This window comes from Leopardus geoffroyi, chromosome A3 (assembly GCF_018350155.1).
Source record: "Leopardus geoffroyi isolate Oge1 chromosome A3, O.geoffroyi_Oge1_pat1.0, whole genome shotgun sequence".
Taxonomy (NCBI): domain Eukaryota; kingdom Metazoa; phylum Chordata; class Mammalia; order Carnivora; family Felidae; genus Leopardus; species Leopardus geoffroyi.
The window spans coordinates 21,607,252-21,634,398 of NC_059336.1; the positions used below are offsets into that span (position 1 = coordinate 21,607,252).

The 27,147-nt window shown below is 43.3% G+C and overlaps 1 protein-coding gene across 2 annotated transcripts in view; it reads right to left on the minus strand.

Annotated features, from left to right (window-relative positions):
* The window catches only part of RPRD1B (regulation of nuclear pre-mRNA domain containing 1B), a 51,633-nt gene that overhangs the window by 9,498 nt on the left and 14,988 nt on the right, over positions 1–27,147 (minus strand). Inside the window, exons 4-6 of one of the 2 annotated variants that reach the window (XM_045444636.1) lie at positions 21,464–21,573; positions 19,558–19,684; positions 12,640–12,815 (exon numbers count right to left, since the gene is read on the minus strand). In XM_045444636.1, coding sequence (XP_045300592.1) covers positions 12,640–12,815; positions 19,558–19,684; positions 21,464–21,573 — 413 coding nt within the window. Of the gene's footprint in view, positions 1–12,639; positions 12,816–19,557; positions 19,685–21,463; positions 21,577–27,147 lie in introns of both variants that reach the window. The other variant, XM_045444635.1, reaches the window with a different exon arrangement.

Here is a 27,147-nt window from a genome sequence, read left to right on the forward strand (position 1 = left end):
GCCGCCTCATCTTGCCACTAAAGCTCACAGGATCTACAGCCTCTACTTACGCCACAATGAATTCACTTCTCTTTCATTTTTTAGAGAAAACATACAAATCTTTGGGCTGAAAATAAGAATGCCACTTTTGCCTTTTCTTCATGAATCTACATGAGAACAAAAAAAGCCATTGCTGAACTGCACCTCTCTGCCCCAGCCAGCTCCATGGTCCCATGTGACTCAGTGGCAGCTGCGACATTTCAAAATGATACATCTTAGGATGTCACAGCAGGGCTGGAGCTGCTGAGTAAGATGCTGGGGAAGATACAAGAAAAGGAGGAAGTTGTGGCTCTGGCTCCGGCGCCCAGGACCTCCCGGCCCCATACTAAACCAATAATAAAGGTACACACAAAGTATTTCCCAGAAGGCAAAATGACAAAAAGGCTATAATTAGAGGAATGTTCTCAGAGCGAGTCAACCATCCATTGGAGGCGTTGAATGGGAAAGGGCTTCTTAGGCTTGGAATTGTACCATGAAGTCTTTTCAGGATTTTTGTTTCTCCCCAGCAGACCTTCTACACAAAAGGTTTAAGGCAGCTTCTACTGCTGTAGCAAAAACTCCCTCCTGACAGGGATTTGCAGAAGCAAGAGAAGAATAAAAAGTGTCGACACATCCATAATTAAATTAATAAAAAAATGAAACTAACAAAAAAATAAAGTCAATTTTAGGACTGGGCAAATTTTCAAAACTTGATGTAATTATAAAGTTAAATATTTATAATTTAACAGATGTCCATAAAATGCTTTAAAAAGAGATTTATTTAAAAAATGCACCTGGGCCCTCCAAAAATGCTTTACATTTATGCTAGGGGTCTCTCATTATACAAAACCAGGTAAATATATGGTACTAAAGTACAAGAAGAACTATTTACTATTTATAATAAATGTGGTTTTTTTTAAGTCAAATGTCAAAAATATAAGTCTGATGCAAGTAACAAAAGCCCCCACAAACTGGCTTCCTTAACCATTTTCGTGGAAAAGCAGGTTACTGATGTGCAAACATCAGAAATGCGGACCCTGGGGCGCCTGGGTGGCTCAGTCCGTTAAGCGTCTGACTCTTGGTTTTAGCTCAGGTCAGGATCTCCTGGTTTGTGAGGTGGGGCCCCCCATCAGGCTCTGTGCTGACAGCGTGCAGCCTGCTTGGGATTCTTCTCCCTCTCTCCTTACCCCTCCCCTGCTCGCTCGCTCTCTCTCTCAAAACTAAATAAACCTAAAAAAATTTAAAACATTTTTAAAAAAGGAAATGCAGACCTTCGAATGGTTTCTCCTTCTGAGACAAATGCTGGTCCAGTCCAGCCTTCCCGGAGGGCAGCTGAGAAGCAAAGGGTAGAAAGGAAAAGGGCAGTCTCACCCGGAATTATCGTAGGCGGTTATTTGTTATGATTCTAAGTGCCAGAAGGTCTGCCTGGGGCAAGGCAGCCTGTAGGTTACTGCACTGCATCTGGATACAGTTTTCTCTACAAGAAATAAAAAGACCGATTCCTTTCCATAAGGAAAAAAAAAAAACATTTCCTGGCTCCTCCAAAAGGCTGAGAGGATATATCACGTCTCCCACCAGAGGGAGGCTGCTGTGATAGGAAAGCAAATACGCAGTCAGAAAATCCAAGTTCAAATGCTACTCTACCATTCGCCTATGGTGCACCCTATGACTTCACCTCTCTGGGCTCAGCATCCTTACATTGCAGACGGGAATGGAAATAATGCCTACACTGTGAGGAGGTACCAGATCTGAATAAGACCAGGCACTTGCTAAACTGTTCAAGGTGAATCAGCCGAGGAGGAAGAGAACTGCCACCACTCCCATGTTTATTATTTTATAAGCAGTCCTTAGAGTTCCTGATTTACATGTTAAGAAAAGGCATGACAGAATTGAAAAAAAGAGACGTATTAATGGGATACAAAGATCCTTCTTCCCATAAGCCATCCGAGTATGTCCTGAAAATTTACCACATTCACTAAAGTTGGTTTGAGCAAATGAAAGAGCCTCTAACCTTCAAGACCATGGAAAAAAGTCAGATTTTTATAACTACCACGGTCTAGTCCTATCAATCTAAAGGTCGACAGAGGAAAAATTGGTCTACCCAGTAAAGCCTAGCTCTTATGGCAGTGTCGTCAATGTGAAAGGAGTCCGTCCCCCCCCCCCCCCCCCCCCCCCCCCCGCCATCAAAGATCCAGTCTGTCCCAGCCTAGAGACGAACTGAGCCACAACCATAGCTGCCGCCTTAGATCAGGACGCTGTATCAAGCATTAGCATAGGGTTGGGGATGAAAGAGTGACAATGCAGACAGGATTTTATGGTCTGGCCAGGGAAATGACCAAATCATCCATAAACAGAATGACAGACTATGTGGTGCTCTGAAAGAAAAAGATCGGGAGACAGGACAGTATATATGGGGTGGGGGAGGGGGGGGGAACCTGGTTTTATGGGGTGGAGATGGGGGTGGGGTCTCAGGAGAATGCTGTTTGACATGGAATATAAATGATGAACCATAATCAACGAGGTAAGGGTAACCGGTGGGAAGAAAAGGGGACAGAGTGTTTTAGGCAAGGGGAACAGCACACGTAAAGCCGGAGACAAAAAAGGCCAGCACAGACAAAACGCAATGGAACGTGACAAGAGACACGGCTGATGAGCTCAACAGGGGCAGGCCATGGGGTGGAGTGTGGGGCGTGCGGTGGGAACACATGAGAATTTGGGCTTATATTCCAGGAGCAAGGAGAAGCCATTAACATGCTCATACAGGGAAACGACCTGCCCAGGGCTACATTTTGGAAAGTATCACAGGGCTGCCACGTGCAGAATGAATTCCAGGACACAAGAATAAATGCCGATGGGTCTGCGATGAGGCCACTATGGGGGAGCAGGTGAGAGGTGATGGCAGTCTGGGCTAAGGTGGTGGAAGTGGACACAGAGAGGAAGAGAAAGGGGACAGATTCAAGAAAAACTGAGGACAGAAAAATCACAATGGCTTGCTGACTACTCCGACGGGGCAGCCAGGCAACAGGAGGCGTCTGGCAGAGGGGTGGCACAGGGCCTGAGGGAGACCGGGACAAAAGGAGGCTGAAGGAACCCACTGGGAGGTGGGACAAACAGGGAGTAACAACACTGGATGAGTGCCGGTGTGTGGTTTTGATGAATGGCAATGGCATTCTCCAAGACAGGGAGAGAGAAGGGAAGGAAAGGTTGGAAGAGGATGGTCTGTTTGGGCCACCTGGCGCTTGAGGTGTCTGTGGAAAGAAGATACACAGATCCGAAGCACGAGGAAGCATCTGGGCTAACGATCTAGATTGAAGCCATCAGCACACTGGTGGTAGCCGAAGCCTCTCTAAACGTGTCATGCAAGGACAGAACGAGAAAAAGGCTAAAGGAATACCAACATCTACAGGGCGGGGATGGAGTCAAGCTTCGTAAAGGACACACAAGTAAGTGTAGAAGGGCAGGGGTGGTGTGCAGAAACCAGAGAAGAAGAACGCATACAGGGTAATTGACAGCATCAAGCACCGTAGAGAGGGCCAAAAAAAAGAAAAGGAAACAAGAGACGGGGGGGCCAAGTATCTTTTGGCTTTTGAGACTGGACCAGTGGTGGCGGATTCTGAACACAGCCACTTCAGTTGACCGTAAGATGCGCACGCCATGCTGCAGTGGGCTCAGAAGTAGAGGCAGCGAGGGAAAACAGGGTAGTTAGAAGGGGACGGTGGGAGTGGTGGCGGTGGAGGTGTGCGCTCGCGTGAATGGTTTGTTTCTGTCGTCGTTTATAATATTAGAGAGGCGAAGCGTGCCACCTGCCGAGAAGGACACCTTCAGCGACTCTCCTGGAGACCTCTTCCACAGAAAGTAAAAGAAAGTGCCGCTGAAGGCCCCGTGTGATAAGGAAAAGGCAGACGCTAACAACTTCAGGTTAGACAAGTGTTAGAACCCGTTTGCCCCAGGTGAGGGTAACGGGGCTATTTTATAAATGGAAAAACCACACCGAAGAGAAAAAGCAAGGACCACTCACCTCAATGGAGAAAGCCAAAAAAAGCCTGGAATGGGGACCGCAGATCCTCATCAATGAATCGTAACTGAGGTCAATGATACCCGTAGGAATAACGCCTAGCAAGTCTACGCCTCACGGAATAGAAACACGGAGGGCAAAATAAAAGGACCCGGAAAAGTACCAAATACATCACACCAGACATTTTGAAGAAAGACTGCACTGAGTCCATTAAACACTATCCAAACCCCAAGAATGCTCAGAAGGCTGCTGGTAAGTTTTTGTGGAGTTTAAAACTGCAAAGTTGCTCTGCTTGAAGTTCTCCAAGTACCTAATGACTGGATTAAGCAAGACAGTTGTCCATCCTTTTTCCTGAATATAGAAGAACCTGAATAAAGAAGAGAACAAATGAGGAGGCAAAGTCACAATGACAGCTGGCTTCGCCACTTCACGTGAAGTGCACCACACTCCCGGGAGCTCACGGACTTGTTTGCAAAGGTTTCATTCGGACTCCTATTCCGACCACGAACATCTCTACTCTAATCATAGAAAAAGACTTTCTGGGGCGCCTGCGTGGCTCAGTCGGTTGAGCGTCCGACTTCGGCTCAGGTCATGATCTCACGGTTCGTGGGTTTGAGGCCCGCGTCGGGCTCTGTGCTGACAGCTCGGAGCCTGGATCCTGCTTCAGATACTGTCTCCCTCTCTGTGCCCCTACCCTGCTCACACTCTCTCTAAAAAAATAAATAAACATTAAAAAAAAAAAAAACCCAGACTTTAGAAAAAGACTTTGTAATTTTCAAGCCCTATATTTTATAGAGATAAAAACGAAAGTCAGAGAAGGAACTTCCAAGATTACAAAGTATGATACAATCCAGTTTTACTTTCTAAAAAATGACAACCTGAAGTGGGTGAAGGCCCACCTTAACAGTAGAACATTCATAAAGACTAAAACAGACCTCTGCTCAAAATGGCATGTATCCACCGGGTCAAACACTTAGACACTAGGGCTCAGATTTCTGTAATCTGAACCTGCTCTCAAAGTGATGGTCACTCAAGTCACTGTTATAAATAAGAAGTAGCTGCTATTTTCCCAGAGCAGTTTCAAATGTAAACCCAAACTTAAAGCCCAGAAGAGAGCCCCATTTGTCTAATTAAACTATTCAATGCTCTCACAATCCTTAACTCGTATACCCATGGATACATGGATTTTGTATCTTCTATCTCTAAAGCACCAGACAGCCTAAGAGCATTGCAAAGAGCAAGAACCCCTGAGGCAGGCGTGCATGCTGGTGGCAAAGACCTTGAAATGCATATACACTTCAACATACCCAGAGACAAGCTGGCATCTACACATTCACACAGCATTCATTTTTAGAAATTTACGGGAAGGAAATAATCCAAATACTGGAAGTTAGCTCAAGGTGAAACAAAACAAAAAAATATAAATGCTCAATACAAGTATCATTGATTATCCAGCCATAAGTGTTCAAGCAGCCATTTCAAGTGTTTATATAAAGTTTGTGTTAATAAGGAAAGATGATCACATACCATTAAAATAAAGTAGGACAGAAAACTGTCTACATATTATGATCATTTTAATTTTAAAATTGGGAGAAAAAAATAAAAGAAACACACCAAAATGAAAACATGTTATCTCAGGGGCTCCTGGGTGGCTCAGTTGGTTAAGTGTCCAACACTTGGTTTCGGCTCAGGTCATGATCTCACAGTTCAACAGATCGAGCCCTACATCAGGTTCCTTGCTGACAGCAGGGAGCCTGCATGGGATTTTCTCTCTCTCTCTCTCTCTCTCTCACTCTCACTCTTACTCTCTGCCCCTCCCCAGCTCCTATTCTCTCTCAAAATAAATAAATAAACATTAAAAAAAGTTATCTCTGGGTAATGAGATTATAACACTTTTTTAAATACTTATTTTCCACGTTTCCTGTGATGTATGTCTTTTTTTTTTTTTTTTTTTTTTTTTAATTTTTTTTTTTCAACATTTATTTATTTTGGGACAGAGAGAGACAGAGCATGAACGGGGGAGGGGCAGAGAGAGAGGGAGACACAGAATCGGAAACAGGCTCCAGGCCCTGAGCCATCAGCCCAGAGCCCGACGCGGGGCTCGAACTCACGGACCGCGAGATCGTGACCTGAGCTGAAGTCGGACGCTTAACCGACTGCGCCACCCAGGCGCCCCATGTATGTCTTTTATTTAATCAGAAACAAAGAAATAAAGAAAGAACTGAGTATTCGCTGAATAAGAATGAACATTCTGGCAGGGAGGAAGTGACAAGGGGCCCAGATGCTGTTTTCACTTAACACGCATATATACTTTGTAAGTATGAGAAATTAGTGCTACACACACCAGCTAACACCCAGTGGAGCGGGTTTGGAAAACAGGAGGAATCACCAGAAGTTGGATTATAAATATGGAAACAATGCTATGGCTAAAAGAACTCTCGCTGGGAAAGCTATGAAATTATGTCACTTCTCTAATGTGAAGTCTCAAATGTTGGGGAACCATGCCTTTAGGTCACCAAGTATGTGAACTACATTATGATTATAACGTGGTATTTCCCCCCTGGGATGATAAGAGATGAACAAATACCATTTCCACGTTGTGACATGGCAAGAACACACACTAATACCTGCACACACGCACACACACGCGCGCCCTCACGGATCAAAGCTCAAGCTGCACACCTAACCGGAGCGTAAGGGTCAGCAGCAACTCAAAAGAAGGGAGGGACTTCAAGGATACAGCCCCTAAATTCCAAATGACAGAAGCACATAATTCAAGAAAAGTCCCCATCTACTGGAGGGAAACTTTGTGGGGGGAGGCTCCCATCTCAAAACAGGGGTGAAAAGGCAGTGGGTAAGCCATCCGCGGGGTCACTGGAGCTGTGTAAGCAGACTGACCTTTCGACAATGGCTGGAACAGCCCATGGTGCTGACCACACTGCTAGACCAGGAGGAAAGAACTCTAGGCTAAGGAAGGGCACTGAGTGTGGAAGACTGGGGGCAGGCAGGGCCTCTAAGTTCCCAGGGGAACACAGTACAGGATTACTCGAGTCAGGAGTCAGTTTAGGGTTCTGGTCCTCACCGACTTCCTCTGTGACCCTGAACCGCTCACAGAGTCTGTTTTGTTTTCTCATCTAAAATGAGGATTAGATCGCCTGCTCCCATCTGCCCGTATTGGAATGGACAATGAGATACTGGCTTTAAACATCATGGGAAGAGGAAGAATTTACTCCAAAGCTGACAAAAATGGAGCTCTCCATCTCCACCTATCGCCTATCCCATTATTGAAATAACCATCTGCAACCTCAGGGAGGGGAACGATGCTGCCAAAAACAACAGACGGCCATCAGTTTGGTTTAGTACCTCCTCGGCTACAGCCAAAGAATTTCTCAAGTTGTTATAACCAAAGCGCAAACAGAAATACGAAGAGTCACAAGGCAGTGTTAGATCCGGGGCCATTTCCCCCTTCCCAGCTGTACTGTCTGAAGTAGAAGGCTCTGCTCCTGAGTACTCGTTACAGCCAAGGGAGAGATGCCAAGCTGGGGAGATACAGCAGCACCCCCAAGTTCGATGAGCCAATCGCCCTCCCCCACACCGAGCACGCCCGGTCATAGCCAGGAGGGTACTCAGAACCTCAGCGGCAGAGTCTGCTCTCTCAAACCTTAGAAAGGTCTTCTCAGAGGCCACTCTGAAAATGCTTCACGCAACTATTTTAATCCCCCTACATAAGATGGCATTTTTCTAAAACAAGGTTCTTGGGGATTGCTGAAATGATTCAACTTTGGCTACTCTTTCGTGTAGGATGTCTTCCGGCTGTTCACCTGATGGAATCAAATCTAAAATAAACAAAACAACAAGAAAGAAAGGCAAACACAAACCTGATGGCAAGTTACGAGATGTCTGCCTCAGATTCTATTCCTGGTCTCTGGCAAACTCCCTTCTCTGGGTCTGAGTTTCTTCACCAATTCGGAAGTCAGATTCCATGATGTCTAAGGTTCCATCCAGCTCAAGAATACCGTTAACGACTTTGCCCAGACATCCGGGCCTCAACGTGCCACTTCATCTTGCGTGAAAAGTGAAGCTGGCTGCCATGGCTGTGCCTCGGTGGCTTTGCTGAGCACACACACGTCTGCATGCACGCCTCGTAAAGGTGGGGAACACATGCCTACCGAAAGGCAGCACACACCACAGCCCCCTCCCGGGACCCCTGATACTTATGGCACCTAAACGGGGCCTCTGTAATGTCAAATCCATCAGTAACTGGGACTCCAGGATGCTTTTTTAAATTCCACAGCAGATTAAAGAAGATCTAGGTAAACAGAAAGAAATCTTGTGTTCACTGATTGGAAAACTTATGATTGTTAAAATGGCAACAGTTCCCAAAGCAATCTATGGATTCAGTGCAGTCCCTATGAAAATTCCAGCGACCTTTTTTTTTGCAGAAATGACAACACCACGATGTGAATGAAAATAACTGATGTGTTAAGGTAGTAAAACTGCACACGTGTGCACCTTTTTGATTTTCTCCCCAGTGCTCGTACAAATAGATCTGTACTCCCTCCCTCCGCCACCGCCCCCACGTGCCCTGACCCCTCGGATGGAACATACCCACGCCACGTATTATCCAAACTGACAAGACAGGAACTCCATCCAAACCATTCAGACCACGGCTTGTGAGTGTCTTACAGCCAACCGGGGCAACGGTCACCTCTGTCTACCAGAAACAAGCCTTCCTTTTGCTCTAAGAACTGAAGTTTGGAGGCTTTTCTGGTACCTTTGGCCTTTACCTTTGGAATTAACCTTCTCCCCTCCACATTTCTGAACTTCACCTCCAGGCTGCCATTTGTGCTCCTACCCACATGCCCTTTCCCATTTCTAGATTTTCTCGTGTTCGTGACAAAAGCATTGCAGACAGATTTGAAGCAGACCCTTCTAACTCTGCCTGTAGTTTAATGGAAAGGTGGTAGGCCAATGTCAACCCTAACATCCAGAAACAGAAGCTTAAAAAACAAACAAAAAAAACCACGTAAAAAAAAAAAATCATCTCAAAATGGATCATGATTCTATCTAAAGTGAAAAAAGCACAACAAATGAGAAACCATAGGAGTTTCTATCAAAAAGTCACCTTTCTTTACCACAAATTAAATCAGATTTGTCAAACCACTTTGCCCACAACCTAAAAAAAAAAAAAACCCTCTTATTTCTAGAAAAAGAATACACTGACTGATGAGATTTCATGCACAGAACAAATATTCACTGAGGAACAATTATGTCGCCGGCACTGACAGAGCAGCGAGAGCGTGCAGTCCAGCAGACTTCGGAAGACCTGTTGAGGGCACTGCCGTGTTCAGAAACTGCCTGTGTGTTTCATAATTCTCTCCTATTTTAAGTAAGCTTCAGACCAAATTAGTGTTATAATTAACATGTTAATTTCTTCCGGGTCTATTTCAACTGAGACACAGTGAGCTGGGATGTTCCCCTTACTCTGTCTCACATTCTGACTCCCCGTCTGCTGTTTCTCCCCCAATAGAGTGTCAGCACGTCTTGCTCATCTCTGCACATCTCCTGACAGGTACGAGACTTTGCGGACTTTCTTCACGAAGAAGCAAGCAGCTCCTTAAAGAGTACAGAGCCTCGTTCCCATTGGAGGACTCTGACGCCTCCTTCCCACACGTTCTGTCTTTCGTCTTTCTTCACACACAGGTCTGCTCCAGTCTGGCTGTTTCCCATCTATAAACATATTTCTCTTCTTCGATTGCTATTTCCTTTTACAAAAAGGCTTCATTGCCTTACAGAAGTTTGGATTTGCCCTTAAACCACAATCAGAGTTGCCAACTGTCTCCTTAATCTACATTACGTATAATCCCCTGGTTGGGTTTTATGTTCACCTATGCTGTTTATGCCAGAATGACTTCCTGGAGGGCAGAAACACAATCTCTTGCTGTGAGCTGTGACTGTCCCCTCCTACATCCCAGGGTGTGAAGCATCCTTGGCTCTGAATCCTCCTATTCCCTATCCCAAAGTTTAGGAGCCATCCAGAAATCTAATGTTAAGATTCTTAAGTGAATGACAAAAAGGTATGCTTATTATGTGAAGGGAGATATGAATTTAAAAAATAAAAAAAAAATAAAAAAATCTCATGAGTTAACAAATCAGAACTTTGGGAAGAAAAGAGACTTTCAAGCAAAACATTACATTTCCGGAGTTCTAAGAATTCCACGTTTCTAATTGAAAGGCAATGAAAGGATTAAAAAAATAAAAGCAGATTTCATTTACATTCTGATATGGCAATTTTAAAGCAAGGACTGGCAGTGTTAAAAAAGGGAATGTTAAAAACGTAAGTATATTTGATACACTGTTCTCATCAATAGGAGACTCTGAGGATTTGGAATAATCCATACTAGTAATGCACCTTTCAAGTGGCATATACTTTACAAGGATATGGTGGAATAAGACCAGTTTGTTATGGAATGTGAGAGAAAAATCACAGTTTCCAGAGAGCAGACTATTTGCATTTTTAGCAAACATGAATAAAGAACTACAGCCATCTATCAACATCTTACACTGTATGTAGCCATTTGATTTTTCAAATAAGCAAATTTAGCTTCATTTTTACAGTGAATGGTTTTGCTCAAGTGGCTAAGAGACATGGTTTGAAAATAGAAAGAATCTTTGGTTCCCAATCTGTACTTTCCAGTGGTGGGACCCTCCTGTTCGGATTCTTAAGCAATGGAATCCCAATGCCCAGATGAGCAGAGAATTTGGGCTGGAAAGCTACGGAACAGACCCAAATCTCTGATCCATCTCTCTGCTTAATGGCCTGTCATGGCACCTCACAAAACACTGGTTCTACAGAAACCTGAATGATTCCCCCAAGAAACACAGGGAGCAGAGTGCAACTGTGAGGAAGGGAAACAAACAAAGAGTTAATCCACTCTACCAACCCAATCTCCTTCTCAAAGACTCTGTCCTCTATGGTAGCTTGCCACGTTCCACCCAACAACAGCTGCTCATGATAATCAATGTCTGACAGATCAGAGAAAGCCCTTAATGTGTCGCCAAGGGGCAGTTCAACAGATGGCATGGTGACTTACAACCAGAATCATTAATTACACTCTCTTATTAGTCCCGGGGCACAGTGCTGAAAATGCTTCCTCAGTGAAAGATGAGCATTTCAGATAAATGACCGTCTGGTACTGCCTGTGAAACTCCCTTTAGGATTTCTGGTCAGTGTCGATTTCTAAATCTAAGCCATACTATTTTCACAGCCGTTTCCCATCTTCCACTTCTAGGGTGGCTTTATGAAGCCCCCCCCCCCCAGCCCCCGACCCCAACCCGTACCACTACCTATCTCTGATCCCATAATCACCGCAAGTAAGGATATGGTCAAAAGTGCCCATCACTCATCACCTGCCTCAAGTCAGCAACTGTGTGAAAAGGCAAACATAATAATCTCAGCCACAGAACTAGCTCCGTTTCCCCTCCCTCTGTGCCAGAGAACATGTTTCTTGAGTGCTGGGGTGGGGAGAGGGGACTATCCCCTCCTTCCCTTACCTACTCTGGTATTTTTCTTATAATATGTGACTGCTTCTCCAACTCAAAACTGTCCTCACCCCTGAAACCACTGGCAGCTTGGGGCAAGCGAAGGTTCCCAAATGTCCATACTGCTGGCTGCATTATGCAAGTGCTGATGTTAAACCACCATGTACTGAATTAAGAAGCCAAACAAATTCGTGGTGAGGAACCAGTTCTAGAGCCTTCCCCAAGGGCATTCACGCTAATGTGAACTCAGGGTAGGAATCAGTTCCTTCTCCACAGTTTGAGAACTGGACTCCATAAACGTTACTGTGAAACTGTAGAACTGATTGAAGACAGAGCTTAGAAGCAGACTTCTTATTGGCCTTAACCGTGGATAGAAGTCAGAAATAAATCTCAATAGGGGCGCCTGGGTGGCGCAGTCGGTTAAGTGTCCGACTTCAGCCAGGTCACGATCTCGCGGTCCGTGGGTTCGAGCCCCGCGTCAGGCTCTGGGCTGATGGCTCAGAGCCTGGAGCCTGTTTCTGATTCTGTGTCTCCCTCTCTCTCTGCCCCTCCCCCGTTCATGCTCTGTCTCTCTCTGTCCCAAAAATCAATAAACGTTGAAAAAAAAAAATTAAAAAAAAAAACCAAACAAAAAAAAAAAAAAAAAAAAAAAAGAAATAAATCTCAATATAATCTAGACGACCGAAAATTCAAAGCATTTTCCAAATACCACCAAATGAACATGCTTGGGTTTTATTAACCACCTATTCTTTTTGTACCTCAATCTATGTATGTATATATTTTTTTAATGCGAATTTAAACTAAAGCAATATTAAGATCCTAAATGCTTTAAGACTTCATTGTTTGTTTCCTGCATTCCGGTTCGTTCCTTCTTGGACACATAAAATCGTGACTTCATTTTCAACTCGGTTCAAATAATTACACAATTATCTGATGGATGTTCTCATCTCATAAATTTTTAAAAGACAAAAAAATGTGTTAATTAAAGCATAATAAAAATCTCCTAATGTGGACTATAGGCAGGGAAACTTGGAAAGTCTGGGTCCGCCTTGCAACGTACTCACTTCTAGCTTTTTCTCCTTTTCTGACAAAACGTCTTTCTGGTTCTGGGTGTACTCCACCAACATCCGAGCCAGCTGGCGCCGGTCTTCCAGTTCTGCCGCCAGACGCCCGTTATATTCTGCTAGTAACAGACATGCTTCATCTACTGTTTTTGAGAGACGTTCGGCTGCCTCTTTGTCTACATACAAATGAGACCAAAAAATAGAGACAATATAGAAATCACACAGGCATGATTGCAAACATTTCTGGGGAAGGTTAACAGTTTCTCTCAACGTACAGAGTCCAAAAATAAGCCAGAACCTGTAGACAAACAACGGACTGACTGACAGAGAAACCCAAAGGCACTCACTCCTAATAAGATAGGACATTTCTGAATTACCTGAAGTGAGGGTAATCTTACAAAGGATTTCTAAATGCCTATTCCTGCAAAAGCTCTATAAATAAACCAAGCAGAAAGAGATATCTAAGCTCATACGTGAAATAATTTTTTCTTGCCTCTGAGAATTTCCAAAGTGCTTTCATTCATATTATTTTGTTAAGTATTCTTCGCACATTCTTTTGAAATAAAGAAGCAAGCACTCGTTTCTTGGGTGTGGAAACTATGACCAAATAAAAGCTACAGGACAGGTTTGACACCAGGCGGTCAGCGGAGGAGCTGGGACTCAAAACCACGGCTCTAAAACGGACCTATAGGACTCTACCCCTTACACCGTGTAAGCTTTAAACCCGGGGATGAGCTCTTGTCTTCCATTCAGCAAAATACAGGGTCTGATAACAGACATTCTTTCAAATTCTTTAACCGCGACCCATGCTAAGAAACACACTTAATGCAAACGCAGAAAAAAGAAGTGTTTCATAAAACAATACTTATCCTTACTATGTACAAAGTGTTCCATCTTCTTTTTTTTTTTTTTTTTTTGGTCATTACCTACCAGACTGATGTACATCCCATTAACGAGTTGCAACTCATTTTTTGCGAAAAAACCGGGAAGCATCAAAGAAAGGGTATTCTTGGGAAAGAAGGTGAACAAGACTCAACATTAGGAAATGAGAAGAAGAAACAAAAGGATGATCTGTATTAGGAAACAATAGATATAATTAATTTCATGCGGGTGTGGTGAAACTGCAACTTTAATATGTGCATATCATTTAAAAAAGGCCGTTAGGGGTCAAAAGAGCGGATCAATTCTTTGAACCAAGAACACTAGGGACACCAGCAGCTCTGTGGGACCAACTGGAAGGGGATTACAGGGATACTGGTATGCTGTTCCCTGTGAATACAGGCCATCAGAAGTGAGAGGCCTCAGTATTCTGGGAGGCAATGGGATTTAAGGATTCCCAACAGAGTTTCTGTTTGGCACACAGTCTGTTTGACTTTTGGATGCCTTCTTAATATGAATGTCAGGAGGTGAACTGTTGAGAGATCCCAAATTAGGTCTGATGCCAAAGATGAGGAACTTCTACACTCCTCAGGAGCAGGGAAACAAAAGGATGTTCTTTTTTTTTTTTTTTTTTTTTTTTTTAAAATTTTTTTTTTTTTTTTTTTTTTTTTCAACGTTTATTTATTTTTGGGACAGAGAGAGACACAGCATGAACGGGGGAGGGGCAGAGAGAGAGGGAGACACAGAATCGGAAACAGGCTCCAGGCTCTGAGCCATCAGCCCAGAGCCCGACGCGGGGCTCGAACTCACGGACCGCGAGATCGTGACCTGGCCGAAGTCGGACGCTTAACCAACTGCGCCACCCAGGCGCCCCAACAAAAGGATGTTCTTGGTGAGGAAGAAAGAGTGAGCCAAAGAGAACACAAAGGAAAGAGACAATCTCAATCACAGAAAATTAAAGAAGATGGTGAAACTTATTCTTTAAGATCGGTGGTAAGGTCTGAGAACAAGCTGCCGGAGTGGTGAAATTGATTTTACCTTTGTCTTCGCTTGACTGCATCTCTTTTCCCCCAAATAGTTAATTCTTTAAAATGTTTTGAGCGCCCATGACAAAAACGGCAAGGAAAACACTAATTTTAAGGTTAAAAAAAGGTGGGGGGGGGGGGGAGGCACCTGGGTGGCTCGGTCAGTTAAGCCTCTGACTTCAGCTCAGGTCATGATCTTGCAGTTCGTGAGTTCGAGCCCCACATTGGGCTCTGTGCTGAGAGCTCGGAGCCTGAAGCCTACTTCAGATTCTGTGTCTCCTCTCTGCCCCTCCCCCACTTGCGTGTGCACGCACTCTCTCTCTCAAAAATAAACATTAAAAAAAAAAAGATTACAGAAAAAAAAAAAAAATTCTCACACTCCAAGTTGTACCAAGGGAGAGAATTCCTTCACACAAATAATTACAATCCAGAAAAATAACGTGTGATTTTAGGAGTCGCAGAAAAAACGCAGTCAAAGCACAGCAGATAGACGCTTACTCCAGAGAACCTCCCAACTGCGCCTATCCTCACATGCTCTGCCCTCCCAGTTCTGCAGGCCAGCGGCTGTGTGCCTCTTTTGGCCAGCCCTCCACTTGTGCACAGGCATCCTATTCCCTCTTGCTTACTCCAACATTCTGTTTCTGCAACTGTCCCTCATGCTTCCCCAGACCTCTCAATTTCTTTACTCTTCCTCCGCAAGCACTGCCACGAACATACAGACATGCTGCTCTACCTTCTGGCCACGTGTTGCTTTCTAGCTACTGCCCCATCTCCCGGCTTCCCTTACAGAACTCTTCAGGAGAGCTGACCATATTCCTGGTACCCACCACCCTTTCTCCTACCAATGTCACTAAACCCACTCCGATCAGACTGCTTTGCCCCAAACCGTCCAATTAGCTTAACAAATACGTGGCCTGCTATTATGTGCCCAACACCATTCTAGGCCCTCAGAGCAACAGGGAACAGGAAGGACAAAAACTCTCTGCTCCAAAGAGTTTACATTCTCAGGTAAGAAGAGAAACAATATGCTACATTTTGCATGTTTATCAACTGAAGGTAAGAATGCCGGAGAAAGAAAAGGCAGAGGAGAAAGCATGGAGCATTCAGAGGGAGAAGTGTAATTTTAAATGTACTGGTCAGGGTAGGGTTCACTGCGGTGGTATGTAAAGCAAGGCCTGGAAAAAGTGAGAGAACAAGCCATGTGACTATGTGGGAAAGATCATTTCAAGCAGAGAAAACAGCAAGTACAAAGGCCCTAGAACTGGAAAGTGCCTGGCAAGGAGCCTTTGCTCTGAGCAGAGGGAGACGTGATACAAGTTCCATTCTAGTATGTAACTCTGGCCACTCTGGTCATATTGAGCACAGAGTGACGGCTGGGATGAGAAACAAGGAGGAAGCACGGACACCAAAGAGGAGACCGCGGCAGTAACCCAAGTGAAGATAGCGGTGACTCACACAGGCGGCAGCAGTGGAAGTGGTAACAATGTCAGCTACTGGTTTTGGTCCTGGTCAATAGGGTTGTGAGGGGCTCATTTACTGACATGGGCAAGACCATAAGAGAAATGAATTCTGGAGATAGGATGAGAAGTCTGGTTTGAGACAAGTCAAGTTTGAAATGCCTTTGGAGACACCTAGCTAGCAACACTAAGCAGAAGGCCAGATGTACGGGTCTCAAGTTCAAGTGAGAGGCCAACACTAGACATGTAAATTAGGGAATGATTAGCCTAAAAATGGTTATTTAAGGCCACCGAATTGGATTAAGAGGAACAGACAGTAAAACTAACTAGAGAAGAGGGCTAAGTACTCAACATGAAGAGGGAAAAGAGGCACAAAGAAACCCCCAAAGGATACTGAAGAGCCACTGCTAGAGAGTGGCGAGGAAAGCTAGGATATGGAGCCCTACTTTCCTGCTGCTGCTGTAACAAATTGACCACAAACTCCCTGGTTTAAAATAACATAAATGTACTATCTTAATATTTACTATTAAGGGCCTCTTCTTCCATCTTCAAAATGCATCTCTCCAAAGACTGTTCCAGGGTCCTATCTCCTTCTCTGACTCTTGCCCTCCTGCCTCCTTCTTAGAAGGAGCCTGTGATTAGATTGGGTCTACTTGAATAATCCAGATTATCTCCCCACTTCAAGATCCTTAACTTCATCACATCTGTAAAGTCCCTTCTGCCACGTAAGAGTACATTCACAGATTCTGGGGATTAGGACAGGGACAACAGGGTGGAGTCAGGGGTATCATTATTCTGTCTACTGCACCAAAGGAGAAGAAATGACCAACTGCGCCAAAGGTTACTAAGATCAAGTTACGGTGACCACAGATAAAGATTGGGTAAAAATTCACCACTGAATTTAGCAACATGGAAGTCATCAACAACACTGATAAAAGCAATTTCAGTAAAGTGTAGTCAGCAGAGAATGGGAAGAGGGGAAATGGTGGCAGATGAGTAAAGGCAATCTATTTAAGACGTTTTACTATAAAGAACAGAGAAATGTAGGAATATCTGGGTCAAGGAAAAAAGTCTCTTCCACGTGGGAAAAAAAGTACATGATTTTATGCCATAAAGAATGATCCAGCAGACGGAGAAAATGGAGAACTGTTGGAGCTACATCCTTCAGTAGTGAGAAGGAACAGGGCTAACAAACAAGTAGGGGGCTGGTTTAGAAAACAGCATCATCACCCACCAAAGTAGGAAGAAAAGTCAGCCTATGTGTGTTATTTGTTTTTCCCAGCCACACTCAGCTGTTCAGGTCCAGGAAAGGAACAGAGGAAAAGCTGGATTTCAGAATGGTGGTTATCAGGGGCTGAGGGAAGGAGGAAATGAGTTATTAAATGAGTATAAAGTTTCAGTTTTGCAAGATGAAGAGAGTTCTGGAAATCGGCTGTGCAATAGTGTGAATGTACTTATCAACACTTCTGAAGTGTACCCTTGAAAACAGTTAAGGTGGTAAATTTTGTTAGGTGTATTTTACCGCGATAAAAATCAAAATAGGGGAGCCTGGGTGGCTCAGTCGGTTAAGTGTCCGACTCTTGACTTCAGCTCAGGTCACGATCTCACGGTTTGTGGGATCGAGCCCTGTGCATCTAGCTCTGCACTGACTACATGGAGCCCGCTTGGGATTCTCCCCTGCTCTCTCTCTCTCTCAAAATAAATGAACGTTAAAAAAAAATCAAAACAAATTTTTTATTAATTTAAAAAAGCTATGAGACATGAGACCTTTAGGTCAGTGAAAACAGATAAATAAAATCACATACATTGCTAGCTTTATGTTAAGTTGCTCCCAATTTTTAGACTTTGATTCTGATAGTACGAATAAATGAGTTGATCCTTATAGTAACAATAAAAGTTGAATTTAACCAGGAGAAAAGCTGGGGTTTGCCAGAAGACCACAGGCAAGAGGACAAAGAAAAACAGGGATTGAGGGTGCACGTAAGGGAGTGATTACAAAGACTCCATGCTAAGTGAAGAAAATAAGGGCACAGAGAAGTGGAAGCTGGAAAAAGGCAGAAGGGGCAGTAGACTGTTCAACCTAGAAGAGGGTTCAACTGCTGGAGATGGGGAAGTGGAAGCGCAAGCCGAGACGCGGCTTGTGGCATTTAGACAGCCTCCATGTTGTGTCCTCCAACTAAGCACCCTTCTAGCCTCAAGGCCTCTCCTTGGACTATACTCTCTGCTTGGGTGGCACTTCCTTCCCTCAGAGAGCCTCACGGCTTGATTCCTAATCTTGGGGGTCCTCTGATCAAAGGTCATCTCATCAAAAAGGCTTTCCCTGACCCCCTTTAAAATATAGGTGTGCCTCGGGAGATATTGCAGGTTTAGTTCCAGACCACTGCGATAAAGCAAGTATCACAATAAAGTGAGTCAAGTGAATTTTTTGGTTTCCCAACACGTGCACGTTACATTTACACTACGTTGTTTCCCCCCCCCAAGTGTGCAATAGCATCATGTTAAAAAAATGCACACATTGTAATCAAAAAATACTTTGTTGGGGCGCCTGGGTGGCTCAGTCGGTTGAGCGTCTGACTTCGGCTCAGGTCATGATCTCACGGTCCGTGAGTTCGAGCCCCGCGTCGGGCTCTGTGCTGACAGCTCAGAGCCTGGAGCCTGCTTCGGATTCTGTGTCTCCCTCTCTCTCTGCCCCTCCCCTGCTCATGCTCTGTCTCTCTCTGTCTCAAAAATAAATAAACATTAAAATTAAAAAAAAAAAAAAAAAAAAAACTTTGTTGCCAAAATATGCTATCACCTGAACTTTCAGTGAGTCCTACTCACTGATCACAGATCATAACAAATATAATGAAAAAGTCTGACATATTGCAAGAATTACCAAAAGGGGACACGGAGACATGAAGTGAGCAAATGCCATGGGGAAAATGGCACCAATAGACTTCTTGAAGGCACCTAATCTCTCAAAGCCTCAATTTCCTCTGACGCAATACGGGGATATTCAGTGACCTCAAAAGGTTATCACCAAGAGTAAAAAAAAGTATCTGGCACAGAAACATTAGTTCATGCTTCACTCCTTCCTTTCAATGCTCCATGCATAAAGCGGGAACGTTACTTGTCCCTCCCTATTGAAACGGGGGTGATCATCATGAGGGCAAAACGACATGACTGACAATACACACCCAGCATTCCTGGCATTAAAGGCACTACCATCCACAGGGTGTGTCAGTGTGTACAAATCACACAGCACTCAACCGTAATTTTTTTTAGTAAGAGGATCACGAGTTTAATACCTTCTCTCCTGGCCCCCACATCACACACACAATCTGCCCTGTGTTTTCAACAGACCTGACTTAGGAGTGCTGCGGGTAGTGGCAGGCCTGCATTTCTGCATAGTTCCTAGAATCCCTATTAAAGCTTGGACTATTTCAACAGCTTTGCTGTTTTGCAAAACTCAAACCGCACAGAAGTCTCTATCTCCAAACATCAGCATGTCCTAGGGCCTGATGCCTCAGAGATATGTCCCTCTTCCCTCACCTTTCACCCCAACTCTACCCTCTCACCTGTTATTTTTTCCAAGAGAGAAACATCTTGCACTTCTTGGGGCAAAGAAGCAATTTTCTGCCGGACAGTAGCATCCCCCGATGCAGCATTCTCCAGGTCCTGCAAAGCTTTGATTAGTTCCTCAGTCTGTACAATGAAAACACAAATAACACTGTCCATTAAGATGTAGGAGACTTAAAGAAAATTAGCTAGAAATAAATGAGGTGGAGGCCAATTCTAAAAATAATCATTACTGACATTTAAAAAACATTGTTCTTAGTACCAGAGCCTATACTGAGGTCAATGATATGGAGTCTAAGAGAACGTACAAAGTTAATTTTTCTAAGTCAATGGCAGAACATAAAGAAATTCTACATAATTCTGAAAAAAAAAAAAGCAAAAACGCCACAACTTTTTAAAAGAGCATGGTTTCAGCAACTGAAAAAAAATGGAGTCTGGTTCATACTGCTAGGTTTCAATGTTCATTTATCTATTTTTGAGACAGAGAGTGTGAGTGGGGGAGGGGCAGAGAGCAAGGGAGACAGAGAATCTGAAGCAGGCTCTGAGCTCAAGGCTCCAACTCACAAGTTGCAAGATTGTGACCTGAGCTGAAACTAAGAGTCAGAAGCTTAACCGGCCGAGCCACCCAGGCGCCCCGTTACTGCTTAGTTTCAAATAATGTATGATTTCTAATACAGAACGGTCTTGGTCTCCAGTACAGAACAAAGGCATACACACCAGATGTTGAACAATTGTGCGATGACTGATTAAATGAAATGACACCGCCGACTTCAATTCTTCCTTGGATTTGCTTTACAAAATAAATGTCACAAAGATGACAGTTTCGATTTTGGCAGCCACTCCCAAAATTAAATGTGTCAAACTCATTAATTACAAACAAAGGGGAAAAAGACACAGAAAAGAGCAAACCAAGAATGCATACTGTGTGTATCAAAAAAGAGGTTTTTAAATCATCAGAAAACAATGAACACCAACAGGTTAGCCAGTCCATAAAGACCCAGGAGACAAACTAACAATGCAGACCGTAGTCAAGTTATCCTACAAGTTGATAATTCAGGTTGTCCTCCTGGAAGTTTTTAAATGGAAAGATATGTAACGCTGTTTTCACTTAACCCACCATCTAAGTCAACATTTTAACATAACACAAATCAGACATGCTTCCTATTTACATGGGTCTTGGCCAGACCCATGTATAATAAAGTAAAGCTGTTTTAGGCAAAATGAGAGGCCATGTAACTCAGTCAAGAGCATAGTCTCTGAGGTCAGTCAGACCCAGGTTCAAATTAAGACACTGGGCAAGTTATTTAATCTGTCTCTTTGAGCCTCACTTTCTTTGACAGTAAGTAAAGTAAGTAAGTAAATAAATAAACAGCAAAAATTAAAACCACACAGAGTTCATGAGCTAATTTATATGAAGGACTAAATAGCAGATATATAATTAAAAATTCAACGGCCTGTTTTAATATTTAAATAGGTTATATTGTAGCAAATTTGCTATTGCTGCACAGACTGTCCTAGAAACTAATGAGTTATTTACTTATTAAAAAAATAACCATGCTGTTGGAGAAAAGCCATGGCAGAGGACATTCAAATGTCTTTGTAGCATTATCTACCCTTTCGCAAAAATCTACTTTTTAAGAATATTGTCAATTCCTAGGAGTGAAAAAAAGCCAAGTCCAAATACTCTGTAAGACATAAACCCATCCAGGCTCATGGCATGTGAAGACAAAGGCAAGCCTGCTATCTGCCAAGTTACCCTGGGTGGATCTTGCACCCAGCGCCCCCGGAACTGCCCTCTGGTGATTTTGTACTATTGGTCCCTAGCGCCACCTTGTGGCCATAATCTTCAACTAGAAGTCATGCCACAAAGCTGCTCTGCCCCACTCTCTGGGAGTCCAGACATACCAAGAGGGGTCCTGCAGAAGGATCTTGGGGAGAGTAGCTTCCAGGGTAGTCATCATCCTCCTCCTCTTGGATCTGCTGAAAAGTTCGCTTCAGGGATTTCTTCTCTTCTGCTGCTAGAGGAAAGAAATAGGGCACAAACTTGGGTCACGACAGCCCGTGTAGGTAAGAGTCAAATGCTATGCACAATGGGCCACATGCAAAAAAAGGGTAAAAGGGGGTGTACATTTCCAAAGAGAGCTTAACGTTAACCTATACGCTAGTTATTTTAAGTTGGTGGTAGTTCCCTACATTACTGAAGAGTCAAAAATGGTCTTAGGTCTGTCATCTCACATTGACTCACTGAAAAAAATACTACCGAAAACATGTGTCTAAAAACGAGACTTCCCCAACTAACACATTTCATTAAAAAGCTTGTTTCTTAAAAATAAAAGTTAACAAGAGAAGTAAAGTGGCAAGAAACCCATGAGACAATATAACAAAGCAAGCCAATATACGGGAGGGTTTGTAGAGAATATACTGCATATTAAATGGAACACTATATACTTCCCAGGAGGACTTCAGAAAATAAAAACAGGCATTCCCCACTTTTCTAAAGCTTGCTTTTATGAAAGACCTACAGTAACAGCATCCGTTTTCACTAACCAAAACAAATTCAGAGAGGATATTTGCTTTCGCAAAGAAAGGCAAAAAGTGAATAGTGGTCAGCATTTGTTTCGAAGGGAGCATTGACAGAGGTGGTGTGCACCCCAAGCAGCCAGAGGGGCCCGCCAAGTTCATTCCAGAAACTACACTCAGAATTTCAACATAAAGCCACCAGAGCTTTGAGCTGTATCTGTGAGCATCTGTGCTTCATCTCGATTTATTTTGTGCATCTGTTAGCAAGATGTGGCCTAAGGTATCAGAAAAGCCTAAGAGAGGTTATTTTTGGAGTCTGGGAACGCTCAAAACTTTTTCCATATAAATTAACGGTAACTGCTTCTTCACTTTATTCCAACTTGGCTTAGGAAAGGTTTCATAGATACGGTCTACTTTCGATAGCAGGAGAAACCTGTAGTAGAGAGAAACCAACCAATGAAATTGTGTCAGAAACTCTAAACACCCACGCTATGATAAGCATGTCCATTTCAAAACTCTTTCCTTTTGGATCAAATTGGACAATACAAAATAAATGCCACACATCTGTGGGACTCAAGTCTAAATGACACGTTCAGGCTTGGAAAGCAAAGAAACAATGGTACACCTAACGTGCGCCAGGCGCTGCAACAGCTTCTGTACATTTAGTCCTTCCAGCAACCCTAAGATGTAGTCTCTCCATCTTGCAGGTGAGAAAATGGGAGGCCCAGAGAGGTTAAATAACTCATCTAAAGGTATGTACGACTTTCAAAAATCTGTGCTCTTTCCACTGCAGTCAAATTCCTTAGCAGCACACAATCACTCATCTGTCAAATGACAGGTCGCCATGCACCTGCTTTAGAACTCTGTGAGTTATAAACAGAATAACGTACACTTCTTGCTTAATTAAACACTTTCTCCTGGAAAGAAGGATGTAGTTCCTGTTTCTACCTTACACATTAACTCACCAAACTATGCTTGATGTGAAAGCCAAGTCGGTATCACGGGTTCGATTTTTTGTTAATGCTTTGCTCCTCTGTTCTACTAAATATCTGCAACACAAGCAGGCCTCACTTTGCGTGATTCTATTATGCATGGATTTGCTACCACAGTTTAAATAACACCAGTCCCCCAACAACACAGTCCAAATTTCAGTTACTGTGGCATATTAACTCTGAGTAATTACATAAAGAACAAACTTCACTAACTTCAGTCCACAAATCACTGCATAAATAATACAAATGCATCATGACTGGTGACCACATCACTTCTTTCAAGGTCAGTGGCTGGTCACTGCACAGCTGTTCTTTCAGTTCACACGCCACCAGCAAAGTGTTTAGCTGTGTTGTCTCCCAGTGATCAAATGCACATGGCATTTTATAAAAATGATTAGTCAAAACAGGGAACTGGCTGAAAATGACAAAGATGAAAGAGTAGCCCAGAAACTAAAACTAAAGCTCATGACGGAAGCGAATGGAACCTCACGAGAGCTGGAGAAGACGTAGCTGGCGGAGGGGACACTGGTGCTGCCACACCCTTCCAGAAACTCTAGGTCCGCAGCCAGAGTCACCTGGGGAAAGCCAGCTTTGTCCACAGAAATGAAGAAAGTGGTTGTGACGAAAAGGATGACCGTGTCCCAGAGGAAGCAACGCTAACAACACTTCACGCTTCGGGAACTCTCCAACTTATCTCACGACACGGCAGGCACAAAGACTAAGCTGCCGGAAGCTGATCCAAACTTCTAGGACGCTTGCTCCGTACCACAGATGACACAGGAAGGCAAGCTCTGCACAAACCCCTCTTGTTAAGCTCATTACAAAGAAATAAAACACTTTAATTCTCAATGTTTCTAACGTTTTATGTGACAGCATGCTAGGCAACCATGAGTGTTACTATCTTTTCTGTTTCCCTATAGATTTGTAATGAACAGTGAGTTTTCAATTCTCTGACAAAGAATTTTTAAAAGTCATAGAACGATCATAATTTTTCCCATTAAGATCATTTTGCATGGTTTCAGCTCACATGGTCATTTTTATAGTCCTGCACTATGCAAAATAAGGACAGCTATATTTGTAGAATAATCTAATGGTATATAATTTGCATATGAAGTATCTAACAGTACTAAGCACACACTAGCTGCTAATTAATATGCAGCGTAGAGTATGACCCAAGTAGACACTTGGCCACCACAGCATCAAAGAGGCCCCTGAGTCAAGAGTCACCAGTAAAAAATAAGCACATGAGCAAAACAATTTTTTAAATATTTTTTGGTTCACTTCCAAGCACCTAGAACAGTGCTCGATTAAATAATTGTTAAATACGCTAAGAACGGTAGAAAAATTACAAAACTTGAATCTTTCAGTTTTCGAACTTCCATACAGAAGTTATTATATATAAAAGCCACAAACCGTTTAGTATCTCCGGACATTCAGAATCACTGAATTTGGGCACTGGAAAGCCTTAGATAGATCTATGTCTTTGCTTTCAACCCACCTCGTTTGGGCCCTGTAGCCAAAGTCACCTGCCTCCGAAACTGGAGTGCTTTCTACCACTTCATGCTGCCACTCGCTCATGGCATTACAAGACTGAAATCAAACTAATGAAAATAATCACAGGCCCATTTCTGTCCTTTGTCCTCCCAGTGGAAGAGGGTGTAATAAGAAAAAACCACGTCATCCTACTTCAATTCTCTCCTCTTTCCACTTGGAGGACCTATTGGAAATGCATTATCATGACTTCCTCCCTAAGCCGCCTCCTTTCCTGAGCTACCTACCTACTCACACTACGAACACTTCCAGTGGCCCCATCTTCCAAGTACATCACCTTGGAGACCACCAAGATCTCTCCCGAAGTTCTAACTTCCAGCAGAGTCTATGCTTCTGAGAGGTACCTTACAGATCTCTCCTGTCTGTTCCTTCCCATTGCCTCTTATCAGTAATGTGGCCTTCTCCATGCCTGGTCCAGACCACTGTCCCAACTGGTCTCCCTGCATCTAGTCACTCCTTTTTCAACTCAGACTATACTCTTATGAAATGAAATCACCCACTGCACCTCTCTCTCTGCTCAAAAACCTGTAATGGCCTCTAACGATGTGACAGTAATCAATGCCTACTAGTGGTAACCGCACGAATCATCATCTCCCTCTACGTCCACAGCACTTGGCCCTTGCTACTTTGAATGGCCACTGGCAGGCATGGGCCTTATCTCTCTGATAGAAACATTAAGCCTCTTATTTCTTTACATTCCTATAATACCTAGGAAAGTGTCAACAGACCCAAGCTGGAAACCTCTGGAAAGCAGAGGCGGCACAGAGCTTGGAAGATGTTAGTGCTGTGCCAAAAATGACTATATTGCTTCCATTTACACTAACAGGACAGCCTGCTCTGGTAACTCTGCCCTGATTCATCTGTACAAAGTCAGCAGTTACGACGCCTGGGATTCTCAATCTAGCCAGGCAGCTACTAAAAACAGCCTAGGAAATCTGTCAGTCAACAACATACCCTCCCACTATCAATTCAGCTTCCGACCACAGTATTTACACTTCATTTTTGACTTATTCAACCACTCTGTTACAGGCAGGGCAAACACTACGGATGGCTCCAATCTGCCTGTCCTCATATCATATACCGTCTATTCTATTCTCCAACCTGTCCCTGTGTCTCTAGGGGCCTTGTACTTGGCTAACATTCAAGTAATCCTGGTTACCTAAGCATTTATCATGTGTCTCTTGGAGACCTGATTGTGATAGAATTTCACACACTATAGCAGACTATGAAATTAATTTTAAGGCAAAAAGCCTGAAAGCCCCCAAATCATTTTACGAAATGCAGTCATCTACCTGTAAAGCTAGGTCTTCCAGACAATCCACCTGAAGTTTTCTGGGATTAAAAAACAAGCAGAAAAAACCCCAAACCCACAGATCTGATGTTACTTTTAGAATGAAAACGAATCAGGAAATATCGTTTACAACAGCTCCCCCATTCTTTGTTCTCTCCCTGCAAAATAAAGGCAACTTTTAAAAGAAGCATATCAAACTTTACTCACAGAAAAGGTCTGCTGCTGGAGGTACCATCCTGAAAGCACTCATCAGTACCGTCTAATCGAACTAAGTGCCCAGGTCCAGACCTGAACACCTGGGGACGCTGGGCCTGGAGCTCGTGCTCTTAACCACTATGCCTTCTAGTCTTGCACAAAATCTGGGGGACTGAAAATACTAAGCCTCTTCCTGTGTTTGCCACTGGCTCATACTGAGAAACTTAGAACATTAGATATTAAAACCTCAATCAAATAAAAGTCATATCGCCACTTTGTTAATAACATCTTACCTCTGTTATCTCAAATAACCCTCACAACAACACTATGGGGTATTAATACTAACAGACACATGGTACAGTGAAGAACCCAAAGCTCAAGAAGTCAAATGCTACGCACAAGGTCACAGAGGTCGGAAGTAACAGAGCTGGGATCCATACTCTGGAAGTCTGGTTTCAAATCCTTGCTCTGAAGAGCTAAATTAACTATACTCAGGTCCAGGAAAGTTGGGTGACGTACTCATAATAAACTCATATCCTAATTTAAGTCTACTGAATCCATGTGTTTTAAGAAAACAGGCTTTAAAGTCGTATAGACCTAAACATGAATTTTCCACTTACCAATTTCTTTTCTAAATCCTTCTACAACTGTAGGATACTGTGTGATTCATGTGTGACTTAAGTAAATGAAATTCCACGTAGTCGAGCGACAGCTTGAGTATTCCCACAAACAGAGAGACAACTTTAGAACACCTGGGGAGACGAGTATATAAACCCAAGAAACTTCCAGTTCTAAAACAAAATTCCTAAGCTCATTTATTCTCCACTGTCAAGGTTCCACAGGAAAATTTTTATTTCAAAGGTAAACTCTAGACTTGTCTCAAGACAAAGAAATATCATGAATCAAAGCTGAAAATATAAAGGGACAATTTAAATTCTGAAATAAACTTCTGGAGGACTTATCAATATTTTGAAAGGACTGAGGTAAAATATTTTGGTAACTCAGGTCCAAAGACAACACAAGACCTAACACATATGTTG